General features: G+C 40.8%; 1 protein-coding gene and 1 long non-coding RNA gene across 2 annotated transcripts in view; both read left to right on the forward strand.

Moving 5' to 3' along the window:
- LOC142740872 (uncharacterized) overlaps positions 1–24263 on the forward strand; it is a 205524-nt gene that overhangs the window by 91840 nt on the left and 89421 nt on the right. The window lies entirely within an intron of this gene.
- Positions 250–2778, forward strand: SOX1 (SRY-box transcription factor 1). The gene has a single exon (XM_075850294.1). The coding sequence runs from the start codon at positions 886–888 to the stop codon at positions 2047–2049; it is 1164 nt and encodes a 387-aa protein (XP_075706409.1). The 5' UTR covers positions 250–885; the 3' UTR covers positions 2050–2778.

Genomic DNA, 24263 nt, shown 5'->3' on the forward strand with positions numbered 1-24263 from the left:
TGGCCTCTGCGTATTATCACTATCATATAGAGATGCCCACTATACATGGACTGAGCACTGGTCTTGGTGCCCCGGTCTCCCCATCACTGTGATGTACCCCTCTGCCAGCCCCAGGTCGCATGTTCAGCTCATATCCCCTGCATCTTCCTCCGGTTGATAGTTTTCCTCCGTGACGTCACGACTCGGTGTCCCGCTAATCATCCCCCCTCCTTCTCCAGCAATGTGTGACATGCGGCGCCCTGTGCCCGCCCCCTTCTCCCGGGCTCAGCCCTCCCCTCCCCGCCGGCCGCCGTTCTCCCATTGGCCAAGGCAAAATCATTTAATGGCAGGCGGCGTGCGGGGTATGGCTGCTGTTCGCTGCCTCTAGTGTCTCATGCCGCCGGCACACACCACCCCGTCCTGCTGTATTATAGAGAGACGGAAGCGCTGATACAGGTGCCCCCCTCGCTGGCATCTTGTGTGAGGAGGACTGTGTACTGAACTGTGGAGCAGACTTTACTTTCACTCTTCAGCTTCGGACAGACAGACTTCTCGTGTCACCGGCTCCTGCCATGCCCTGCACCTGCTGATGCTTCTCCCACATCCCGGACACTAACGGCTGAGAAACCTCTCACAAAGCAGCCGAGGAACCGAGAAGAGAGTGAGAAGAGCTGGCGGGGGATCTCTGCAGACAGTCAGCCACCTGTTGTGCGAGCGCAGCGTCCGCGGGAAAACTGACGAGGACAAGAAAGTTTTCCCAGAGTTGTTTCTCCGCCCAGAACTGATGCTCCAGTCCTCGGTCTCCTCAGCAGCAGTGTAACATAGCAGTCAGCCGGAGGAGCAGCGAGGTGCCACAGCCGCACCGTGTGCCAGCCCCTGTGTAGAGACCCCCTGACAGCGGCGTGAATGTACAGCATGATGATGGAGACGGACTTGCACTCCCCCGGGGTTCAGCCCCCCAGTAACACGGGGCAGGCCGGGGGAGGAGGGGGGAACAAGGCCAACCAGGACCGGGTCAAGCGGCCCATGAACGCCTTCATGGTGTGGTCCCGGGGGCAGAGGAGAAAGATGGCGCAGGAGAACCCCAAGATGCACAACTCGGAGATCAGTAAGAGGCTGGGGGCAGAGTGGAAAGTCATGTCCGAGGCCGAGAAGAGGCCCTTCATAGACGAGGCCAAAAGGCTGAGGGCGCTGCACATGAAGGAGCACCCGGATTACAAGTACCGGCCCCGGCGCAAGACCAAGACTCTGCTGAAGAAGGACAAGTATTCCCTGGCTGGGGGGCTGCTGCATGCGGGAGGGGGACACATGGGGGTAGGTCTGAGCCCTGGCGGAGGGGCTGGCGGAGGAGGTGGCGGGACAGGCGGAGTGGTAGTGCAGCGCCTGGAAAGCCCGGGCTCAGGGGCATCTTCTGGGGCATACGCTCATATGAACGGTTGGGCTAATGGGGCATATCCAGGTTCTGTGGCCGCCGCGGCGGCTGCTGCCATGATGCAGGAAGCTCAACTCGCTTATAGCCAACAGCAGCAGCAGCACCCTGGCAGCGGGGGACACCACCCGCACCACCCTCACCATCCGCACCACCACCCGCACCACCATCCGCACCACAACCCCCCTCCTCACCCGCCGCCGCCTCCCCCCCAGCCCATGCACCGCTATGACATGAGTGCTCTGCAGTACAGCCTGCTACCTGGGGCACAGAGCTACATGAGCGCCTCTCCCTCCAGCTATGGGGCACTAGGCTACTCCTCCAGCCAGCAACAGCACCAGGGTTCCCCGTCCTCCGCGGTGTCCTCCGGCTCCCTCAGTGCCCTGGGCTCTTTGGTGAAATCTGAGCCCAGCGTGAGTCCCCCTGTCACCTCGCACAGCCGGCCGCCCTGCCCTGGGGATCTGCGGGAGATGATCAGTATGTACTTACCCAGCGGAGGAGAGGCTGGAGACCCGGCGGCTGCTGCGGCGGCGGCTGCGGCGGCTGCAGCGGCAAATAGTAGACTGCACAGCTTACCCCAACACTACCAGGGGGCAGCCAGCACGGGGGTAAACGGCACCGTGCCTCTCACACACATCTGATAGGACAGAGACCTCCACTAAAAGGGCAGAGGGACTGTAGGAAACCTGCCACAGGCATCACAGGGCACCTCCACCCTCTATGTGATCACTGCTCAGAACTTCTCACTTGTTTCCTTTTGTACAGAAATGTTTTCATGTTTTGATGATTGTAAAATAATGATAATATGAGATGAAAAGTAAAGGTAATAATAATAATAATAATTCTGCCCAATGTACCCTTTCTCTAGACACTTTCCCTTCTAGATAATGGGTCGGGGGATTCTGTACAGTATTTATCGGTTCTGTAGCATAGCAGCGGATACGTTTCTTTTTCTTTCTGTTCCTTTATTTGAGCCCTTGTTGCTGTTTTTGTTTCTTTGGTCCTTCTGATCCTGTATGTGACGCTTTTTATTTATGGCTTCTAGAGTTTTTTTTCCCCTTGTTTCATTTGTTTATAATTTTTGTAAGCGTTTCCGTATTTGTTTCGTTTTTTATTCTTCTGATTTCTTGTACATGCTGGTAAAATATTTTTTATTCTAGCCGATGCGGATTCTTATTGTGTACATAGTTTATTAAACGTCTTCTCTGCTTTAAAAAGAAAAACAAAGTCATCAGACCGATGAGGTGAATTTTAAGCAAAATAAATTTTCAACTGAAAAATAACTAAATGTTTTTATTGAATATATTTCCTCAGATGTAGTCATTGGAATGATTTATTTGAACTGATTGGGGTTACAAATTAAAATTTCCTAATAACTTTACATACATTTCTTCGTATTATTTTATGAATGAGTTAATGAATGTATTCTGATACATAATTCCCTCCATTCTCATCAATAATCTTCATACAAGTCCTTCATTTTATACAGGAGAATTGCTTTAGTCGCAGGAGAAAAGTTGGATACATTGATGAATGGTTCTTATTGCTGCACATAGACATCAGTCATTTATTGTCAGGGGTGATCTTTTGTTTAAGGTGTCTTCTATTGGACTATTTAAGGAAGCTTTTTGCTTTTCATGATAAACAAATATATCAGAGCAGAGAGATGTTGTAAATCTAAAGGAATTTCGTTTGTTCTAATCACTGGCAATGAATCAGATAAGTTCTGAGCACTGCTGCTCTTATACATGATCCTTGTACAGATGACTTGTCCTAACTGAGCCCATGATATGTTCTTGTATAAGTCATACAGTGCGCTTAATATGCTCAGTGCCCAACAAGCAGCTCCGATCTGTACTGAACCCATTGTAATTACCGCACTAATGACTGAGCCTTTTGTGTCCTGTTGGCTTTTTACGTGCTTCGTTAAACCCATTGCAACATTTTCATTAAGGCCTCTATTAATTTAATGATGTCATAATTAAGCTCTATTAAAGCTGAACTTTTACATGTTTACAGAATATTACTCTTCTCTTTATCAGAGGTCTGCTTGGGTCCAGGTTCACAATTTCCATTGGTAATTGTTGTATTTTTTTTTAACACACACACACACACACACACACACACACACACACACACACACACACACACACACACACACACACACACACACACTTAATTAATAATCAACAATTAATTAATCTCTAACATATTAACATTAATATCCATGATTATAAAATATTCATTATTAAGTCGGACATTGTATGTCGCCTGTTGGTTTGTTTAGTTTGTTTCTTGGAGTTGAGAGTTAAGTTTGCACTGGTTATAGAAATATCTGTGAATATTTCTGCTGAGAATTCAGGATATCAGATATGAGGACACTATAATACAAGTATATATCAGCCTGGCTTTTATACAGTATGTCAGGCATTTTCCTGTATTTCTGGAATGCAGAATAATTACTACAATTGCATGTAGGGGAATGAGTATAGAACTGAGAAATAAGGGTGACGGTCAGTGTTGTATGTGTAGTGCGTATCTAGATTTCTTGGCCTCCCTAAAATAATTGTCACAACTTGTGGAAACTGAGGTATGTGTATGGATAGATAGATAGATAGATTAGATCGCTCATACACTATTATTCGGCCACTGGTATTTTGGAAAAGCGAATTTATGTGGCTATTTTGTTTTCCATTGGTATTTTACTCATATAGGAAGAAACTAGTGAGTCATTCAATACTTGGAGAAAGGAACATGATTATTTCTAGAACATCAAATCGTTGAAGGGTCCTCGGGCTGGTGACACAGGTTGTGCAGTCCAGTGTCTATGCAATGTGTCAGCAGAGATTAAGATGAATAGGAGTGGGCATGGGGCACAGTGTTTTGTATTTTCACAGAGTGGGATTACTGCACACAATTCCTGACCCGGGGGTCATCTGAGAGTCAAACTCTTTTACGATCACCTAGTGGAAAAGAAACAGCTAAAGTCGCACAGAGAACACTGTCAACAAGTGAATCCTCACTTTCCAGAACCCAGAGACTATGTAATTCACGTAATCTTAGACTACATCAGAAGGTGGAATCCTTTTACTGTCCATATCATATCATTTTGTAGTTCTAAGTACATAATATACTGTGTGTATACTGGAGGAGGGAATACTTGCTGTCACTGTATGTATGGAAGGCGCCTATGAAAAGCTTGAGCTGTCCCATACTCTATATGTCAAGCCGGTGAAGGGGGAGCACAGGGGGAATAGGCTACTATTAGTAGCTTGTTATGTCAAGGCATATAGTATGTTACACCGTACACTAGTATATGATAATGACATAGATCATGATGGTGTAGTTGATACTAAAGATGGTTATTATTTCTGAATAATGATTATAATAAAATAATAAGCTTTTACCTTACTTCAATGGTGTAAGTATAAAAAGTAATGTTTTCATTGATATGAACTAGGCTAAAATGTATTCGATATATTCTGTGGTAAGCATAATAGAACATAGTAGAGGAATAACTATGATTGAGACTAGGACACAGATCCTTTAAAGAGTTAATACCCCCTCCATGGCAAGGAACTGCAGGCAGGGCATGTGCTTGGCTGGAGGACAGACAGAGGTGTTTCAGATACCCCGGGTAAGCATGAAATTGCTCGATGTTCCCAGCAGAAAGGCATGAGATGCCGTTAAACCCCCTCAGAGGCACACGGTTATAGCTGGGATTTAATGGAGCGAGCAGGGTAAATGCTAGTCCCAATGGACAATGCAGATTAAAGCTGCCAGTTAAATTGGATCAAACTATGTAAATGAGGAGATGTGAGCATTATGAGGGAGAGGACACGCTGGAGGAATAGATATCCTTTACTTGGAGTATTAGGGCATGACCACACATGGCGGAATTCCTCCGCAACTGTCCGCATCGATGCCGCACAGAATCTGCGTTGCAGATTCTGCAGCGGATCTGCACAAAATGTGCAGTACATTGATGCGGACTAGCTGCTGCAGACTGCGGGAAAAGTGCTTCCCTTCTCCCTATCAGTGCAGGATAGAGAGAAGGGACAGCACTTTCCCTAGTGAAAGTAAACGATTTTCATACTTACCGGCCGTTGTCTTGGTGACGCGTCCCTCTTTCGGCATCCAGCCCGACCTCCCTGGATGACGCGCCAGTCCATGTGACCGCTGCAGCCTGTGCTTGGCCTGTGATTGGCTGCAGCCGTCACTTACACTGAAACGTCATCCTGGGAGGCCGGACTGGAGACAGACGAAGGGAGTTCTCGGTAAGTATGAACTTATATGTTTTTTTACAGATACATGTATATTGGGATCGGTAGTCACTGTCCCGGGTGCAGAAACAGTTACTGCCGATCGCTTAACTCTTTCAGCACCCTGGACAGTGACTATTTACAGACGTCTCCTAGCAACGCTCCCGTCATTACGGGAGCCCCATTGACTTCCTCAGTCTGGCTGTAGACCTAGAAATACCTAGGTCCAGCCAGAATGAAGAAATGTCAAGTTAAAAAAGCAAGACGCATCCGCAGCGCACATAACATGTGCATGACAGCTGCGGACTTCATTGCGGAACTTAGAATCTCCATTGAAGTCAATGGAGAAATTCCGCCATGAGTCCGCCACTGCTCCGCAACAGACAGAGCATGCTGCGGACACCAAATTCCGCTCCGCAGCCTATGCTCCGCAGCGGAATTGTACGCATCGTGTAAACGAACACTGCTAAATTAAAGTGAAAGTCAATGGAGAAACGGCTCCGCTGCGGATTAACGCTGCGGAGTGTCCGCAGCGGAATTTAAGTGGAATTCCGCCATGTGTGAACCCGCCCTTAGCCAGGGCTGCCGCATGATCATTACACACAAGTGTCAAACTGATGGTACAACTGGAGTTCTTCGGTTTATGGATCAATTACTCGCTCATTGCTCCTGTAACAGGGATCAGTAACGAGAAGTATTTAGTACCAAGGGTATGATCAACACACAAAGAGAGATTAGGTCCATTATAAAGAGTATATGTTTTCACTGGGCTCCCTAACCGGGCACACGAATGTACCAAATAACAGGGTATTCTGTGCATACAGGTAATATATAGGCACAATGCGCAGGGTCTGTATTTGCATTAATTTGCTTTAATATTTTTTTTACCTGTTCTTCCAGAAGGAATATGTAGTTATGTCATTGCATAACCTTTATAAAGACAGTTCAATGTATTGTTCGAATTAACTGTATTACTCGAGCTTTGAATGAGGACAGCAGGTTTAGCTTGCACCAACTAAAAACTCACATGTAGACTTTATCTCTACCAGGAAAAGGGATTGTGATGCTAATCTATTTTAGTATTTTATGTCTGTACAATCAAAACATGACATTTGACATGACATACATATATATTTGTATGAGGCATTTAATCACTATACAGAAAAGTATTGCACGGCTGACTGGCAGCACAGGAAGTAGTGCCAAGGGGCTAGGTATTCGCTGATCTCCTTATACCAGAGAACTTGATCAGATCAGCTTTGTCAACTTGCATTTTGTTGCTCTATGTTTATATGAAGCTAACTGCAATAGTTTCGTTTGTTATATGAAATGTGTCAGACTCGGTAGTATAAAACTGCTCTAGATTAAATTGCAAGCATCAACTCAATGAACATTGCTGCTTCTAGTCCATTTACTAGTGTATAGTACTAGTAGTCCATACCATTACATTATGCCACTTTTTTTTAATACATGATAAAATCACCTTCATGATTGTAAGGTTTTTATCTTCTCAGCTTCACTATCCTGTGCCACAACTGACATGGGAATAGGGGCGATATATATAAAGACCAGGACATTTTAAAGCTTTTTCATTAGAAAAAATCAGTAACTTGCTGATCTCTGCTTTTTGACTCTCATTTAGATTGTATCAGACCTGTATCTTTTCAATAAATATGTAGTAATAATTGGGGAGCAGGTAAAATGTAATTGTTGCTTTTGCCAAATTAATTTTGTGGTTAGTAAACATCGAATATAAAGAAAGCGGGTATATATATATATATATATATATATATATATATATATATATATATATAGAGTCAGTGCTCAGTGGCCATGTGTATAACGATTCCAAAACATGTCCTTCCAAGGATTAAATGAATAAAATGAGGTCTATGTCGTCGTCCCCCCTTATTATACAAATAATAACATCTATGTACATATTAAGATACATGTAATTTTTAGGAAAAAAAAAAACTAATTTAGTCTCTCATTGAGTCTCTATCTACTATAGTCTTAAACTACTCTATAAGTCTGTCAGGAATTTTTAAAACCTCTAACATGCCAGAAGTACATATTCTTAGATGTGAATGAATAAATAATGATTCTATCTATCTATCTATCTATCTATCTATCTATCTATCTATCTATCTATCTATCTATCTATCTATCTATCTATCTATCTATCTTAAAAATATATACAGATATAAAATATTTAATTGTAATACATTGAAATAATCAGCTATTTTCTTTATTAAATATTTATGTAAGTACAAATAAACTATCTATATAACTGAGGATATCTCAGCACACCCAACATTTTTGTAGCAGAATAAATAAAATGCCCCATTCTATAACGTAAATAAACTAGCGCATCATTTTATTGAATTTGAAGATAGAACTCCTATGCTTGGAAATCATCTTCTCCATTCTAATCCTATTATTTACAGCATCCCTTCACATTCTTATATCTGGTACATTCTCTGACAGTTAGGAACGAATCATTTGCCTAGCCAAGAAACAAAGCCATTGCAATACCCAGAGCAATTCAGCATTTACCTAAAAAACATTTTATAATTCGTTTTGTTCCAATACCAACACAGCTGAGTATAACTTTGCAATAAATGTGGGGTACGGTGTATACAATAAAAAAAATGTCAAATTTAGACAATGTACAGAGAGGTTTAATTCCATTGTTCCTTTTTCAGGTTTCCTTCCCACATAACCTAACACTTAAAAGAGAATTGCTCCAGAAAGATTTGTATTAACCTATAAGGACATTTGAAATGAGGCTCCGTCTGTACTAAAAATATTCTTAAACAATTTGAGTATTCCTAAGCCTTATATCTTCCAATTTAAAGTTTTCAATTTAATTTGTTCACAGATTGCTTATTACAACTGTAAATACTGATATTTTTTTCAAACCCATTTGGTGTATAAAATTCCTTATAGGAAATATTATTTCATAGCCCCATTCTAAACACATGGACAACCGCCTAATTCGCATATTCAAAATATATTTATTTATTGCATAGAAAGTTTTCCGCAATAGGAGTAAATTGTATGTCTCCTTTAACATTCAAACTTCTCTAGATTTCCTCTAAGCCTTATGAATCAATAAAGAAGACCCTAACACTATAACCAATGTACTACCTTCAAAGACTTCTACTAAATTATCGCTGTTTCACCCTCCAAATTAGATCTTTGGATATAATAAGTATAATATTACATCTTATTTTAGGTATCCTTCAGGATATTTTGTAAAACACTCTTAAATACAACTTTAATGGTTTCACATTCAATTCTTAATATATCGCAATGATAATAATTAAAACTAAGATAATTATTTTAAGTCCAGTATTAGCCCAAAAGGCAATAAGGAAACTTTTCCCAGTTAGAGCCAGTTTACATATGTCCAGCTCTGCAGTCTTTTTTCTTTCTGGCGCAGTATAAAAGCACTGGAGGAAAACTGATGACAAAACTGATCCTACAAGGTCAGTTTTGTATCCGGTGTAGCATCAGTTTAGAGGCCGGACATCTCCCTGAGCCAAAAATAAAAGTGCTGCATGCGATGTTTCTGTGTCCGGTTACGTGCTTGGGACAGGTGCGCAAAATGTATAATTTTTCCATCAGTTATGTCTGGTTTAGGCACAAATAAACTTGCCGGACATAACGAATATATGTGAATGTATCTTTAATATGAAGACCAGAGAACTTACAAAATATTTCCATTATTGTTATTATACATTTTTTGTGAATTGTACATTGGTTGTATTCCTTTTCCATTAAGCCAGGATCTCTATTGTAAATGCGAATGGAGGAGACCGGAGATACATCTGCCTTATTGTTCTGTGTAACTTAAAACATTTAGATACTGCCTTCATTCACTCCCACTATATAAAGCATATTCAGCCATCTAATAAAACCATTACTAAACATTGAAAACTCTTGCGTACCTCCCACAAATACCTACACTACGTGAAATTCTGTGCACTTGTAAGGTCAGAATAGCATTGCATTCATAGTAAAGCACTCTAGATAGTAAATCCAAACTGTATATATTATCTGAATTTACCTTTGTGAATCTTCCTGTCAAGATTTTGACATGAATATTTAACGTTAATTGGTCAATGTGACTACATAATAGTGGCATTCACAATCATCATATACAGTTTAGACCATCTGTAGAAGTCTTGGTAGCTAAACCTTATCATACATTTAAAATGCTTCATCTGTACCTGGTGCTAGTAAATAACTTCAATACTGTAAAGGGAAACGGAGCTTAAAAGAAAACCTCTTCCTGATTTAGTCTACTGCTCCATGACAACTTTTGGTTTGCGACTACCGCTGTAAGGCCCGGGTTCCCACGTAGCGTAAACACTGCAGAATTTCTGCAATAGAATTCTCTGTGGAAATTCCGCAGCATTTACAGTAGCAGCAAAGTGGACGAGATTTAGAAAATCTCATGGCCACGCTGCGGGAAAAAAACGCAAAATAAATGTTAATAAATTGACCTGCGGTGCGGCATTTAATTCCGCAGCATTCCACAGCTGTGTTTTTGTTGATTTTCCATTGCAGGTTTTCCCATTGAATTCAACGGGGATGTAAAACCCGCATCAGAAAGCCAAGTGTTGCGACTTTTGCGGCGTATTCGCAGCAATTACACCGCAAAAATTGCAACTACGTAAAACAAAAAGATCATACTTGCCCAGAATGCCATCCTTCTCTCAGCAGTCCGGCTTCCTGGGATGACGTTGCATCCCATGTGACCGCTGCCGCCAATCACAGGCTGTAGCGGCGGTCATATGGGATGATACGTCATCCCAGGAGGCCGGTCTGGATGACGTCAGAGGTCCGGCCTCCTGGGATGACGTTACATCCCAGGTGACTGGCGCTGCAGCCAATCACAGGCTGCAGCGGTCACATAGGCTGCAGCATCATCCAAGGTGGCCGGACCGGACTGCACAGGAGGGACGTGTCGCCATAACAACAGCTTACATAAGTATAAACGGCTTTTGCTGCTGCTTTCTGCAGTGGAAATTCTGTCCGAAATAACACACCACAATGTGAGGCGATTTTCGGACGGAACGTACTGCGGATTCCAGGTCGGACACGCTGCCTGATTTTTACGCAGCGTATCTCCCCCGTGGGAACCCGGCCTAAATTAGCAAATGATTGCGACTGATATGCAAAGCCAATGTTATTTTTATGTGCGAAAGGTCACAGATATCTTGTGACGATGGCATGAATTCCAACAATAACAGAATTCATGTGATTGTTGTATTATTTTTCCCCTACAGGGAAACATTGAGATCGTGCAACGGCTGCTGTAACCTGCTTTTTTTTACCGTCACCACCGATCAACAAAAAGTTACCATGTAGCCCTAGCCTTTATTGTATAAAAGGGCTTTTATCTTTGTCATTGATATTCATTGTTTCGTAGCGATATAAACAGCAATATTGAAACTCATGTGAAACTAAAACTGAATCGGTAGGTTAATTACCATTTACTGATTTAAAGGGGTCCTACACTTTATCTAAATGGATGAAGCAGGGGAGCCATGAAACATTGGCTGTTACATACTCTTTTACATCTTGTCTGTAGATGTACAGTACGTGTTCTATAAGAGAGGCAATACTGAACCAAGGATCCTGAACAGAGAGTGTTCTTATACAGATTTCTCGCTGTCTACATTGCAAGCCCCACCACCATTAGGAGCTACTGTAAATGAAGTTCCCTTCTGCTCGCCTACTTTCCTTACCAAAAGATCTTCTGCCTGTTTCTACTCATAATAGATTTCTGTACAAAAATGTTTTCTCTTCAACTTTTAGCAATGAAATCTTACTAAGTATCACCAACATATTTTCCATTAAATGTTTGGAATCTTAAGTCCACATTGATTAATAATAGCATACTTTCCACCAATGTAATTGGTGAGGGTAGTTGGTGGGAAATGCACTTAATTTATTAAAAGGCGCACTACTCTTAATAAATCTGGTTCATTTGGAATTGTCTGACTGTTTGAAATTCTTTTTACTTATGATATGAGCAGCCATACATTTGTGGCAGTAGTTTAATTTTTTTTTAGCTTTTGCCTTTGATAAATCATATGCTCACTCCTTAACCACGCCCACTTTTCTCACCGGTTTTATTTTTCAGAGAAGAAAAATTTCACAAAGTTTTAGATGTGACTTTTTAGCTAAAGTAATTTCCACCAAACTCAGTCAAAAACAAAATAATAAATGTGGGCCTAAACAAATCTTACTTTTTTTTAAAATATATATATATTAAGGTACCATTAAGAGTTACTTCATTGACATTATAATAACCAATGTTTTTGTGTAAATGTCCTAGTGATCATTCTTCATATTCAGATTGCATCCCTTACATTTTTGCGGGCTGTATTTTCTTAGAAGATATTCTGGTGAAATTTCAATCTATGACTCCTGTATCTTCTCTGAGAGGTGTGACAAGTTTGTAGGGCTTTTTTTTTTAAAGACCTTAAGGACCATTTACACGAGCCAATAATCACTAACGCTTGTTCCCGATTATTGGTCCGTGTAAACAGTACAGCGATCAGCCGACAATTGCTTGTTCGTCAGCTGTACACATAGTTTGTGCAGGTTATAAAAAAATAGTTGTTGGCAGTACATCTTTCCATTTAAACAGGGGATATTCTCTTGACAATAAGGCAAATGGATAAGAACCAAACCGTCATATTAACGATCATTTGTCCCCATTCAGAAAGCATAGGTCTGTTTAATAGGGCCTGTTAATGAGCGCCGATCGACTTGTTATATTGGCAATGGGTGCTCGTTATGGGTATTAATCTGCCCGTCTACACCAGCCTTTAAGCTTATCCCATTAGAGCTCAATAAAGTTGAGATCTACGGATTGTGCCATCCAGTTCATCAAAGACTGTACTACTGCTCCCTGCTTTTTTTACCAAATAGTTTTTGCATAGTTTAGGCTGGTGTCACATATAACAATTTTGTTTGGTCAGTTGTTTGCCAGAGCCAGAACCAACTGGATCAACACAATAAAATTTTTTAATAATCTGATGCATTTCTCAAGACAACAATGGGCTGACAGATATTCTTATGAAATCTATTTTATTTTGGCCGGTTGTGAAACCATTATTGTTTTTTACAAACAACTGTGCACACATTCCTTACACATTCCTTGCAAACCAAGAAAGTCAAGTTACTTGTTTGATTTGGCAGAATAATGGCTTCTAGTTAATGTTATTTATTTTAATGCACCATTAATGCCAGGACTCTGTACATATAAAAAGGGTTTAAGCACATGACATTAGACAATAAAAATAACAAGTCTGCCCCTTAGGGCTTCAAATCTACGAGAGAAGGGGTAAGGAGACAGTAGATTACAGTAGAATCTGTTCATCCAGTATTGTAGTGGCAGCAGGGTTATGGCGTCCATGGCCATGGACCATCGAGATTACCCACCCCCAGCGGCCGCAGCCATGGATTTGTGACACTTCCACTCTGGTCCGCTGTGTCCCATAGGGTGCACGCGCACGCTAGTGCCCGGCCTTAAAGGGCCAGCAGGCAAACATGGGAAGTATCATTAATTAGCCCATGATCACCCTGAACTATAAGAAGGGCCCTGCCCCTTTGCTCTTTGCCTGATTGTTGTTGTGTTTTCCTATTTTAGTCTTGCAAATGGTCTCTTAGTGTTATCCTGTTCCCGTGCCCTGCTACCTGTACCCCGTATCCCGTGCTATTTGTTCCTGTGCTCTAAACCTGTTGGAGTCGTGTTGTGCTACCGGTTCCGCCTGCTGTGTTACACCACGTCTGGTGTCTGCTGTCAAGGTCCCATCTGTGCCTAGTCGTTGCTACTGTCTGAACCACTGCACCAGCCTTGTGCTTGGACTATTTATATATTGACTTAGTACTCTGTTGGCCAGCTGGTATCCCGCTACGGCGGTACGGCCCAGTGGGTCCACATACCCACAGATCGTGACAAGGGTTATAGCAGGTTGTAAGCTTTTCTAAAGTGGTGGGTTTTCAGGTTGCTATTAAAGGTTTAACTGGTTTTAGTCTGATAGGTTAGGATAGAAAGTTCCAAAGTATAGGGGATGTATTGGAGAAATCTTGCAGACGATGCTGTGAGGAGCAGAGAAGAGGAGAGCAAAGTGAAAAGTCTTGTAAGGACCGGTGATTACGTGAGGGGAGGTATCAAGATGTTAGCGCAGATGTATGGGGAGGACAGGTTGTGCACTGCCTTGTATATCATTGTTAATATTTAGTACTGAATTTCATGGGCAATGGGTAAATAGTGATAGGATTGGCAGAGGGGAGAGGCAGAATTGAAAAGAGGGGAGAGGGGGATTAATCTGGCAGCAGAGTTGAGGGTGGATTGGAGAGGTGCAAGAGAGTTAGATAGGAGTCCACAAAGAAGGATGTTACAGTAGTCTAGGCAAAAGATGATGAGGGCATGTACTAGCATTTTTGTTGACTCGAGGTTGAGGAGAGAGCGGATTCAAGCAATATTTTTAAGGAGGAGGCAGCATGAAGTGGTAAGGGATTTGCGGTTTGAAAGACTTGAATCAAAGGTTATTTTGAGGAATTGGACTTTTGAGACTGGGAAAAGTGTGGAGCTATTAACTGTGATTCATAATTCTGGTAAGGAGATTGAGCGACATGGGGAAAAGATGATGAATTCAGTTTTCTCTATTAAGGATGCGGGAGGAAAAGAAGGAGGATACAGCTGTTAGACACTCTGGAACTCTGGATAGAGAAGTGACATCTAGGTCAGAGAGGTAAATTTGTGGGTCATCAATATAGAAGTGGTACTGAAAGCCATGGGAATTTATAAACTATCCAAGGTCAAATGTGTAGATGGAGAAGAGCAAAGGGTGCCAGGATAGAGCCTTGAGAGTCACCAACAGAGAGAGGGCAAGATGGGCAGAGGGTTTGTAAATGAGAGATACTGAATATTTGGTTAGTAAAGTACGAGGAGATCCAGGAGAGGGCCAAGTTAGTGATTCCAAAGTACGAGAGAACTTGTAACAGGAGGGAGGGGTCGACTATGTTGAAGGCAGAGGACAGGTAAAGAAGGAGGTGCACAGAGTAATGTCGCAAGGCTTTTTCAGTTAAAAGATCATTAGTCACTTTGATTATGGCCGTTAGCTTCTGGGTGTGATGGTTTCATGTTTAATTGAAGAAGAGTAGACTCCAGTGGATAATGATAGGTTGAATAGATGGGTTAGGGCTGAAATAAACACAGTAGTCAAGTACAGCATGAGGTAGGATGGAATTGGGTGAAGTGCACAGTGGTGAGGTGTGATTTGGAGAGTAGGATGGAGAGCATTCCATCAGTAATGGTGGAGAAGCAGGTTATAGGGGAATAGCACTGAGCAGTTGTGGAGAGAGGTTGCGGGGACTGTAGATTGAATACTTATCTTATGTTATCAATTTTGTGTTTGAAATGTGTAGCAAATTCCTCAGCTGAGATGAGAAATGTGGGATGGGGCATCGGGGGACAGAGTAGGGAGGTAAAAGTGTCAAATAATTATTTGAGGTTGTGAGACAGAGAAGATATGACAGTGGAGAAGTAGTCATGTTTAGCAGAAGTGAGTGCTGTTTGAAGTGTAGAAGAAATTCTTTAGATGTTGTAAAGTCTTCCTTGAAGTGGGTTTTCTTCCAACGTCACTCTGCAACCCTGAAAGCTTGCCTCAGTTATTTCATCAGATTGGTGTGCCAGGACTGCCTTTTGACTCGTCGAGGTCAGTTCACAAAGGTTTCTCAATTAAATAATTTGTATTTAATCCCTTACCGACATTTAACGTAACTGTACGTCATAGTCGTTAGGGGGAAGTATGGAACGGGCTCACGGGCTGAGCCCTCTCCAAATTGGCTATATGTTACTGCCTGACATTGCATGAGCACAGAAACTGTCCCTAAAGCCGCCTCGTATACAGAACTTTCACTTTGCAGAGAGGAGACAGCCAGCATGAAACGGAGATATAATTAGAGTAAACAAAATGGAAAACCTTACCAGCCTTAATATACAGTTTTTTTTTTTGGAGGGGGAGGATAACTTGTAGTGAGGCAACCCCATTAAACCCTTCACACTATTTGTACTCAATATATCACTGCTGGTGATTTCATTATTGCTTACTTGTATGAACAGGAGCTGATAAATATTAACAACAATCATTATCTATGAGTATATCTCCAAATATCATGTAGCTAGTGGAAGTTTTCCCATATTATTTTACATTATACTGTATAAGATGTATACATTATATATTGTGATGTTTCTTTTATGTTTAAAACGATTGTTTGGTTTAAACAACCCCCATCCATTTTTTTCTACTAGGACAAATACTCTTAATTAGAGGAGCCCCCTCTCTATTAGCCAGAGCAGAGAGCCGCTACAAAGAGCACCCCTCATGCAGAACATCCATGGAACACATGGACAGACCATTGTATTCAATGGGCACCATGTAATGCTATATTTTCCTTGCAGTGTCACTCGCCCCAGCGAAAACAATGCATAGACAGGGGACCTATATCTTGCTAAGGGGTTTGTCTACGATTTGGCAACCCCTTTACAGAAATGTACTCTTTTGTAGCCATTTGTGTTACTCCAATGCATGTGAAATAAAAAATTAAACAACTTTGCAAATAGTCTTGATTAAGAATATCCTACCATTTTGTTTATACAGCTTAAATGCAGATCTATGTTTCTCCATGCTTGCAGACTACAGACAAATCTGTGAGTAGTCTGATTGTGCATTAACGTGTATCTTCACTCCTTCTCCCTCCTCTTCTTCCTATGCTATAGAAAGTACCAGTGGGGGCTGATAGAAGATCTTCATACCTTTTCACACTGCTATGAGTACAGTCATGAGTAATTTCGATTTCCTGGCCCATGCTCATAAAGGGACCAATATGGGTAATAGCTATATATAATGTAACCTCTGTAGATATGTAAAGAATTACCAAAGGTGAACCTCTGCATTAGTTAATTTAGTGTTAGGTTTAGGGTTAAAAAATAAATAAATAAATAAATAAATATATATATATATATATATATATATATATATATATATATATATATATACACAGTGGAGGAAATAAGTATTTGATCCCTTGCTGATTTTGTAAGTTTGCCCACTGTCAAAGTCATGAACGGTCTAGAATTTTTAGGCTAGGTTAATTTTACCAGTGAGAGATAGGTTATATAAAAAAAAAAAGAAAATCACATTGTCAAAATTATATATATTTATTTGCATTGTGCACAGAGAAATAAGTATTTGATCCCCTACCAACCATTAAGAGTTCAGCCTCCTCCAGACCAGTTACACGCTCCAAATTAACTTGGTGCCTGCATTAAAGACAGCTGTCTTACATGGTCACCTGTATAAAAGACTCCTGTCCACAGACTCAATTAATCAGTCTGACTTTAACCTCTACAACATGGGCAAGACCAAAGAGCTTTCTAAGGATGTCAGGGACAAGATCATAGACCTGCACAAGGCTGGAATGGGCTACAAAACCATAAGTAAGATGCTGGGTGAGAAGGAGACAACTGTTGGTGCAATAGTAAGAAAATGGAAGACAGACAAAACGACTGTCAATCGACATCGATCTGGGGCTCCATGCAAAATCTCACATCGTGGGGTATCCTTGATCCTGAGGAAGGTGAGAGCTCAGCCGAAAACTACACGGGGGGAACTTGTTAATGATCTCAAGGCAGCTGGGACCACAGTCACCAAGAAAACCATTGGTAACACATTACGCCGTAATGGATTAAAATCCTGCAGTGCCCGCAAGGTCCCCCTGCTCAAGAAGGCACATGTACAGGCCCGTCTGAAGTTTTCAAATGAACACTGGATGATTCTGAGAGTGATTGGGAGAAGGTGCTGTGGTCAGATGAGACTAAAATTGAGCTCTTTGGCATTAACTCAACTCGCCGTGTTTGGAGGAAGAGAAATGCTGCCTATGACCCAAAGAACACCGTCCCCACTGTCAAGCATGGAGGTGGAAACATTATGTTTTGAGGGTGTTTCTCTGCTAAGGGCACAGGACTACTTCCCTGCATCAATGGGAGAATGGATGGAGCCATGTACCGTCAAATCCTGAGTGACAACCTCCTTCCCTCCACCAGGACATTAAAAATGGCTCGTGGCTGGGTCTTCCAGCACGACAATGACCCGAAACATACAGCCAAGGCAGCAAAGGAGTGGCTCAAAAAGTAGCACATTAAGGTCATGGAGTGGCCTAGCCAGTCTCCAGACCTTAATCCCATCGAAAACTTATGGAGGGAGCTGAAGATCCGAGTTGCCAAGCGACAGCCTCGAAATCTTAATGATTTACAGATGATCTGCAAAGAGGAGTGGGCCAAAATTCCATCTAACATGTGTGCAAACCTCATCATCAACTACAAAAAACATCTGACTGCTGTCCTTGCCAACAAGGGTTTTGCCACCAAGTATTAAGCCTTGTTTGCCAAAGGGATCAAATACTTATTTCTCTGTGCACAATGCAAATAAATATATATAATTTTGACAATGTGATTTTCTTTTTTTTTTTTTATATAATCTATCTCTCACTGGTAAAATTAACCTAGCCTAAAAATTCTAGACTGTTCATGTCTTTGACAGTGGGCAAACTTACAAAATCAGCAAGGGATCAAATACTTATTTCCTTCACTGTATGTATATATATATATATATATATATATATATATATATATATATGTATATATATATATATATATATATATATATATATAACAACCTAAAATTTGAATGGCAATAACTGGGCAGGAATCTATAAATTGTAAGCAATAATTATGGTTTTATTAATGTTCTAAGGGGCTAGATTTTCATTATGGGAAAGAAATAGAAGTTATGACTATTTATGATATTGATAACTTTGATGTTAATATTTCACATATTTTGTAAAAACAAAAAGTTGGCATGCTGAAAATAGTGGAGTATGTGGAGTGTCTATAACCTTTATAATAGCAGTGGAGAATATGTCCGCTCAATGTATAAGTCGGGAGCACCTCCTGAAGTATACGCCAATGTGCTCATAGACATTTGTTATCCAAAAGTAAGCCAAAAAAGTGTCCTTTTGGTAGACATTTGGACAGTATACCTTTTTTTTAAACTCCTACAACAACTATGTTTTTTATGCAACAGGAGTCAATGGTAGATGTATGCTAGTGTATAGGTATACAGTCGTATACGTCTGGGTAGGTTTGGTGGTACACTTCAAAGTGCTTTTTAAACTTAATCCTTGAACACTATGAACAGAACTATACAAATAAAGTTATCCAGTTATCGAGTTTTAGTTTTAGAATTCATCGATATATACAACCTCGCTAGAGTTTATCAGTTTCTGTTGTAAATAGATATCACTTCCTCCATTTCTTTCTTTCTGTAAGAGATATACAAAGCCAATATTGTACATTTGCTTTGCATTTGAAATATAAAATCATATGATATTTCACTTAGATGTTGGCCCCACAACATACCTAAATACATCTAGTAAAGGTACCCATGGATCAGCTGCCAACTCTATGGCTACAGAAAATACATACAATGGGGGAAATGTTTCAATTTCATTTCTCCCACACTGTGAGTGATAGATTCATCAACAGAATTCATGCCCTCTTGATGAATTTGTCTTTGATAAATGAGTCACGACTAGAACTCCTGTTCACTTTTATAGGTGGTGGAATAAGTAATGCAGGGGCTTCAGAAATATGGCATTTAACCTGGTGTACATTGATAAATCTGCCCCAATGATTCTCGTGAATAAAGTCAGACAATTTTCCAGAATATTAAGCCATACTGAATGGGTATCATGATGAGCTTTAGTACAAATTATTATGGTGTAAAGACATTTCAGCCGTTCCTGAGATAAAATGGATGTTACTAATATACATTATCAATCGTGCAACGCATGCAGTGTATATCTGTTAATAAAATGATAACATTTATATAGAGCTATCATTCTATTGCATATCATGACTAATCTTGAAGTCGGATACTAAGACTAAAGGTCCTTTTACACTGGCCAATAATCTGGCAAATGAGCGTTCAAATATAATTGCCCTGTGTAAACAGGGCAGCGATCAGCAGATGAACGAGCAAACGCTCTTTCATCAGCTGATCGTATCTTTTTAAATATTATTGTTGTCAGCAGCACATCTCTCTATGTAAACAGAGAGAAGTAATGACGACATGATACAAATGTATGGGCACGAGCGATTGGAGTAACGAGCGCTCGTCCCCATACTGGCTCCTTGTGAAAGGCGCAAACGAGTACTGATCAACGAGCTGTCTCATTGATCGGCACTCGTTGCAACGGCCAGTGTCAAATTACCTTTAGTCTGGGTTTAAACCATACATACAGAGGTGTAACTTGAAGTTCCTGGGCCTAAATGCGAAATCTGTAGCTGGGCCCTCAAATACCATGTGTTATTTATAATACCGGTGCCTTCTTATGTGACAGAGGGGCCTTTGTCTCCCTCAATCAAAAGGGCCTGTGACTGCTACCTTTGCACCCCTTATCAGGGAAAAACAAGGGATTTTTAAAGGGGGGGGGGCTTTCCAATTTCTCAGCCAGTGGCGGCAGCCACAGTCTGATAAGACTGATCAGTCTAATCTTATCTGATAAGATGTGGAGGTTGAGAAGCAGAGACACGGGTGCACAATGCCAAAGCCAGCCATACTCACACTTGTTTAGCTCTCTCTCACTTCGGCAGCGAGCTTGACATACTCACTATGGCAGCCGGTGCTGGTGCGCTCTTCTCCTTTGCAGTCTTTGCTGACTGGCTGGCCCTCTGCTTTGACATGCTGCTTCAATGGATGAATTAAATATTGAAATCTAGGGGGTAAAATAAAACCTATTGTACCACATACACAATCAGGTTAGGAGAAGTTTTAGTGCACTTAATTTATTGGATTTAGTAGTTTCAATGACCTTTTAGATATTCTACACAATATTTTTTTGTAAAAGTCTGTGCTAGATAGAAATGCAGTAATCTGTAATTTGTCATTTGGAGCAATTTTTTATGATATCACAATATACCATTGACGATGACAAATTCAGCTTTGTCACATCTGCTTCATATATGTGTACCTTTTGATAATATCTATCTGAAGTACCAAACAGAAAGTCTTCAAAGGTGCACATATAGGAAACAGATTTAGCAGAGCTGAATTTGCCACTACAGATTGTGCATTGTGATATTACAATATGATGGACATATACCTCCCAACATTTTCATTACCATTTGTGGGACACTTTTAAGCCTTGTTCTGATCTGCCCGGTATCACGCAGAAAACATCCTGGGAACGACCATTTTTCTGCATCTTTACATAAGCCCTGCACACTTTGCAACCCATCCCGATAAAAAATGAGATGGTTGGGAGGTATGTGGACACCACATCTACTGAGACAACACATGTTCTGTCTTTACTAAATCTGACAGCCATACTACAGATTACACATAGGGCACCTGCCTTACAAGTTTCTGCAATGTCCCATGTAGTGTTCTCTTACTTGTAGCTGCCCACACTCTCCAAGCCACAGCCTCTGCTCACTTTTAGCTCACTGAGGCTGAGCTGCTGTACATTCATCGTCACCCACTGGCGCTAATGATACAGCACAACGTCAATCTCTATACGTGGGGACATTTCAGCGGCTGTGGCATCATTGACAAAGACCATTGTGTAGCCCCCACCGGCCTCCAAGCAGCAGTTCCGGACTGGTGAAGGCCTCTAATTCCTCCTTAATGGTGAAAGCCCGAGGCCTTAAGTTTTTTTTTAAGTGCCTGGAAAACCCCCTAAGTGTGCGCCTGCCTATAACCATACCCCTGCAAACATGCATCCAAGAAGATATGTTCTTCCAGTGTTAGAGTGGGTTTCCTCTTGGTACTCCGGGTTCAGCCCAAACTCCCAAAAAATAAGATTATTGACTTCCTACAGAATTTGCCCTAATTTATGACTGTGTTTGAGATATGAAAAATAAAATGTGAATCCCATCAGGACAGGGACGGATCTGAGTGATTATAACCTGATATACAGGGCTATTGAATAAGTTGACACTATATAACCACACAAAATAAAACATTTTAAACCTTCAGTATATCTCTTGAAACATTGTCCATTGCATGGAAAGCTTAAAGAAGTTATAGATGAATACTACACTGACTTAATATAATGAAAACCTACACATTTTTTAATACACACACTGTCATAATATTGCAATTATCAGTGACTCTTGGTTAACAGTGTCTGTGAGATGTTTACATTGATTTCTTCATGAGCATTTCCTTCCTTACAACATCAAATAAGTATATACATAAACTGTACTGTGCAAAAGTTTAAGGCAGTAGTGGAAAATGCTGCAAAGTTAAAATGCTTTAAAAAATAGAAGTGTTAATAGTTTTTTCTATAAATTAACAAAATACAAAGTGAATGAACAGAAGAGAAATCCAAATCAAATCAATATTTGGTGTGTCCACCCTTTGCCTTCAAAACAGCATCAATTCTTCTAGGCACACAGTTTTTGAAGGAACTCGGCAGGGAGGTTGTTCCAAACATCTTGGAGAACTAACCACAGATCTTCTGTGGATGTAAACTTCCTCTAATCCTTCTGTCTCTTCATGTAATCCCAGACAGACTCGCTGATGTTGAGATCAGGGCTCTGTGGGGCCATATCATTACTTCCAGGGCTCCTTGTTCTTCTTTACTCTAAAGATAGTTCTTATTGAAATTGGCTGTATGTTTGGGGACGTTGTCCTGCTGCAGAATAAATTTGGAGCCAATCAAACACCTCCCTTATGGTATTACATGATGGATAAGTATCTGCCTATATTTCTTAGCATTGGGGACATCATTAATCCTGACTAAATTCTCAACTCCATTTGCTGAAATGCAGCCCAAAACTTGCAAGGAACCCAACCATGCTTCACTGTTGTTTGCAGACGCTCATTATTGTACCACTCTCCAACCCTTGAATGAACTGCCTTCTGTTACAGCAAAATATTTAAAATTTTGACTCATCAGTACAGAGCACTGGCTGCCATTTTTATGCAGCCCAGTTTCTATGTTTTCGTGCATAGTTAAGTCGCTTGGCCTTGTTTCCACGTCTAAGGTATTGCTTTTTGGCCGCAATCCTTCCATAAAGACCACTTCTGGCCAGACTTCTCTGAACAGTAGATGGGTGTACCTGCGTCCCACTGGTTTTTGCCAGTTCTGAGCTGATGGCGCTGTTAGACATCTTCAGATTTTGAAAGGAAGTAAGCATGATGTGTCTTTGATCTGCTGCACTAAGTTTCCTTGGCCGACCACTGCATCTACGGTCCTCAGCATTGCCCGTTTCTTGACCAGCACATATTGAAACCCCAGTCTGCTTTGAAATCTTTGCCTGGGAGAGACCTTGCTGATGCAGTATAACTACCTTGTGTCTTGTTGCTGTGCTCAGTCATGCCATGGTGGACCTGTGACATGAAAGTGTCTTCTACAACCTCACCTTTGTAGCAGAGTTTGACTGTTTCTCACCCAGTTTTAAGCCTCCTACACAGCTTTTTCTATTAATGACCATGTTTCAACCTACATATGAAAATGATGACCATTATCACTTGTTTGGTATAATTGGTTAATCATACATCTTACTATAATTCTACAAATACCATGCAAGTGTACCTAGAAGAATTGATGTTGTTTTGAAGGCAAAGAGTGGTCACACCAAATATTGATTTAATTTACATTTATTTTCTGTTTATTCACTTTGTATTTTGTAAATGTTAAAACATTGTTACTTTCCAGCATTTTTCAACAACTGCCTAAATTTTTTTACAGTTCTATATGTGTGAGCACCAAATGCTCAATGCAAATTAGTATTATCTTATATCATCTTTAAAATGAATGTCAACCTTTGTACACCATTTTTTTATCTAAATAATTCAAATCTTGGGAATAATTAATCTTAAGTAAAGTGATCCTTTCCATTAATCGGTTAGTCTTGATTCCTAAGATGCCAATGAACTAGTGGGATTCTTAGAACTACTAGGACTGTGGAAAAACCTGTGTTGACTGCCTCATGCATTACAACTATTGACAAGCAGTAATAGCTTATTCCAGAATCTATAGTAAACGAATGATAAAAGGTTAGTGATTGCAACTTTTTCTAACATAATGCCATGTGGAGAAGTTTTTAGTATTCGGGATGACTTTGATTTAAATGTAATAAACATATGCATTTACATATCAAGTGGCAACGTATTGATACATTTATGTGTATTAAGTAAAAAAAAAAATTTATGCAAAGGCTCTATTATTGTCAGCAAAACATGCACAGATGAAACTGATAATAAGCATTAGAGCTCATCCACCAGACAGAGCTCTGTATACAGAACATGCATGACAGTGCATGAAGGCCATACAGCTCCTTAGTACAGAGACGCACAGCCTACACGCACTTCCATATACGATTTATCAGTCTCTGTATACATGAAGATATTCTCCCCTAGAAGTAATACTTCTAAAGGAGAATAACTCCGTACATACAGAGTACAATGGATCATGTCAAAGTGTATTGGATA

The sequence above is a fragment of the Rhinoderma darwinii genome, chromosome 2 (genome assembly GCF_050947455.1).
Source record: "Rhinoderma darwinii isolate aRhiDar2 chromosome 2, aRhiDar2.hap1, whole genome shotgun sequence".
Taxonomy (NCBI): Eukaryota; Metazoa; Chordata; class Amphibia; order Anura; family Rhinodermatidae; genus Rhinoderma; species Rhinoderma darwinii.

What these genes read in the sequence shown, in the direction of transcription:
- SOX1 (XM_075850294.1), top strand. Translation starts at nt 886, where the DNA reads ATGTACAGCATGATGATGGAGACGGACTTGCACTCCCCCGGGGTTCAG.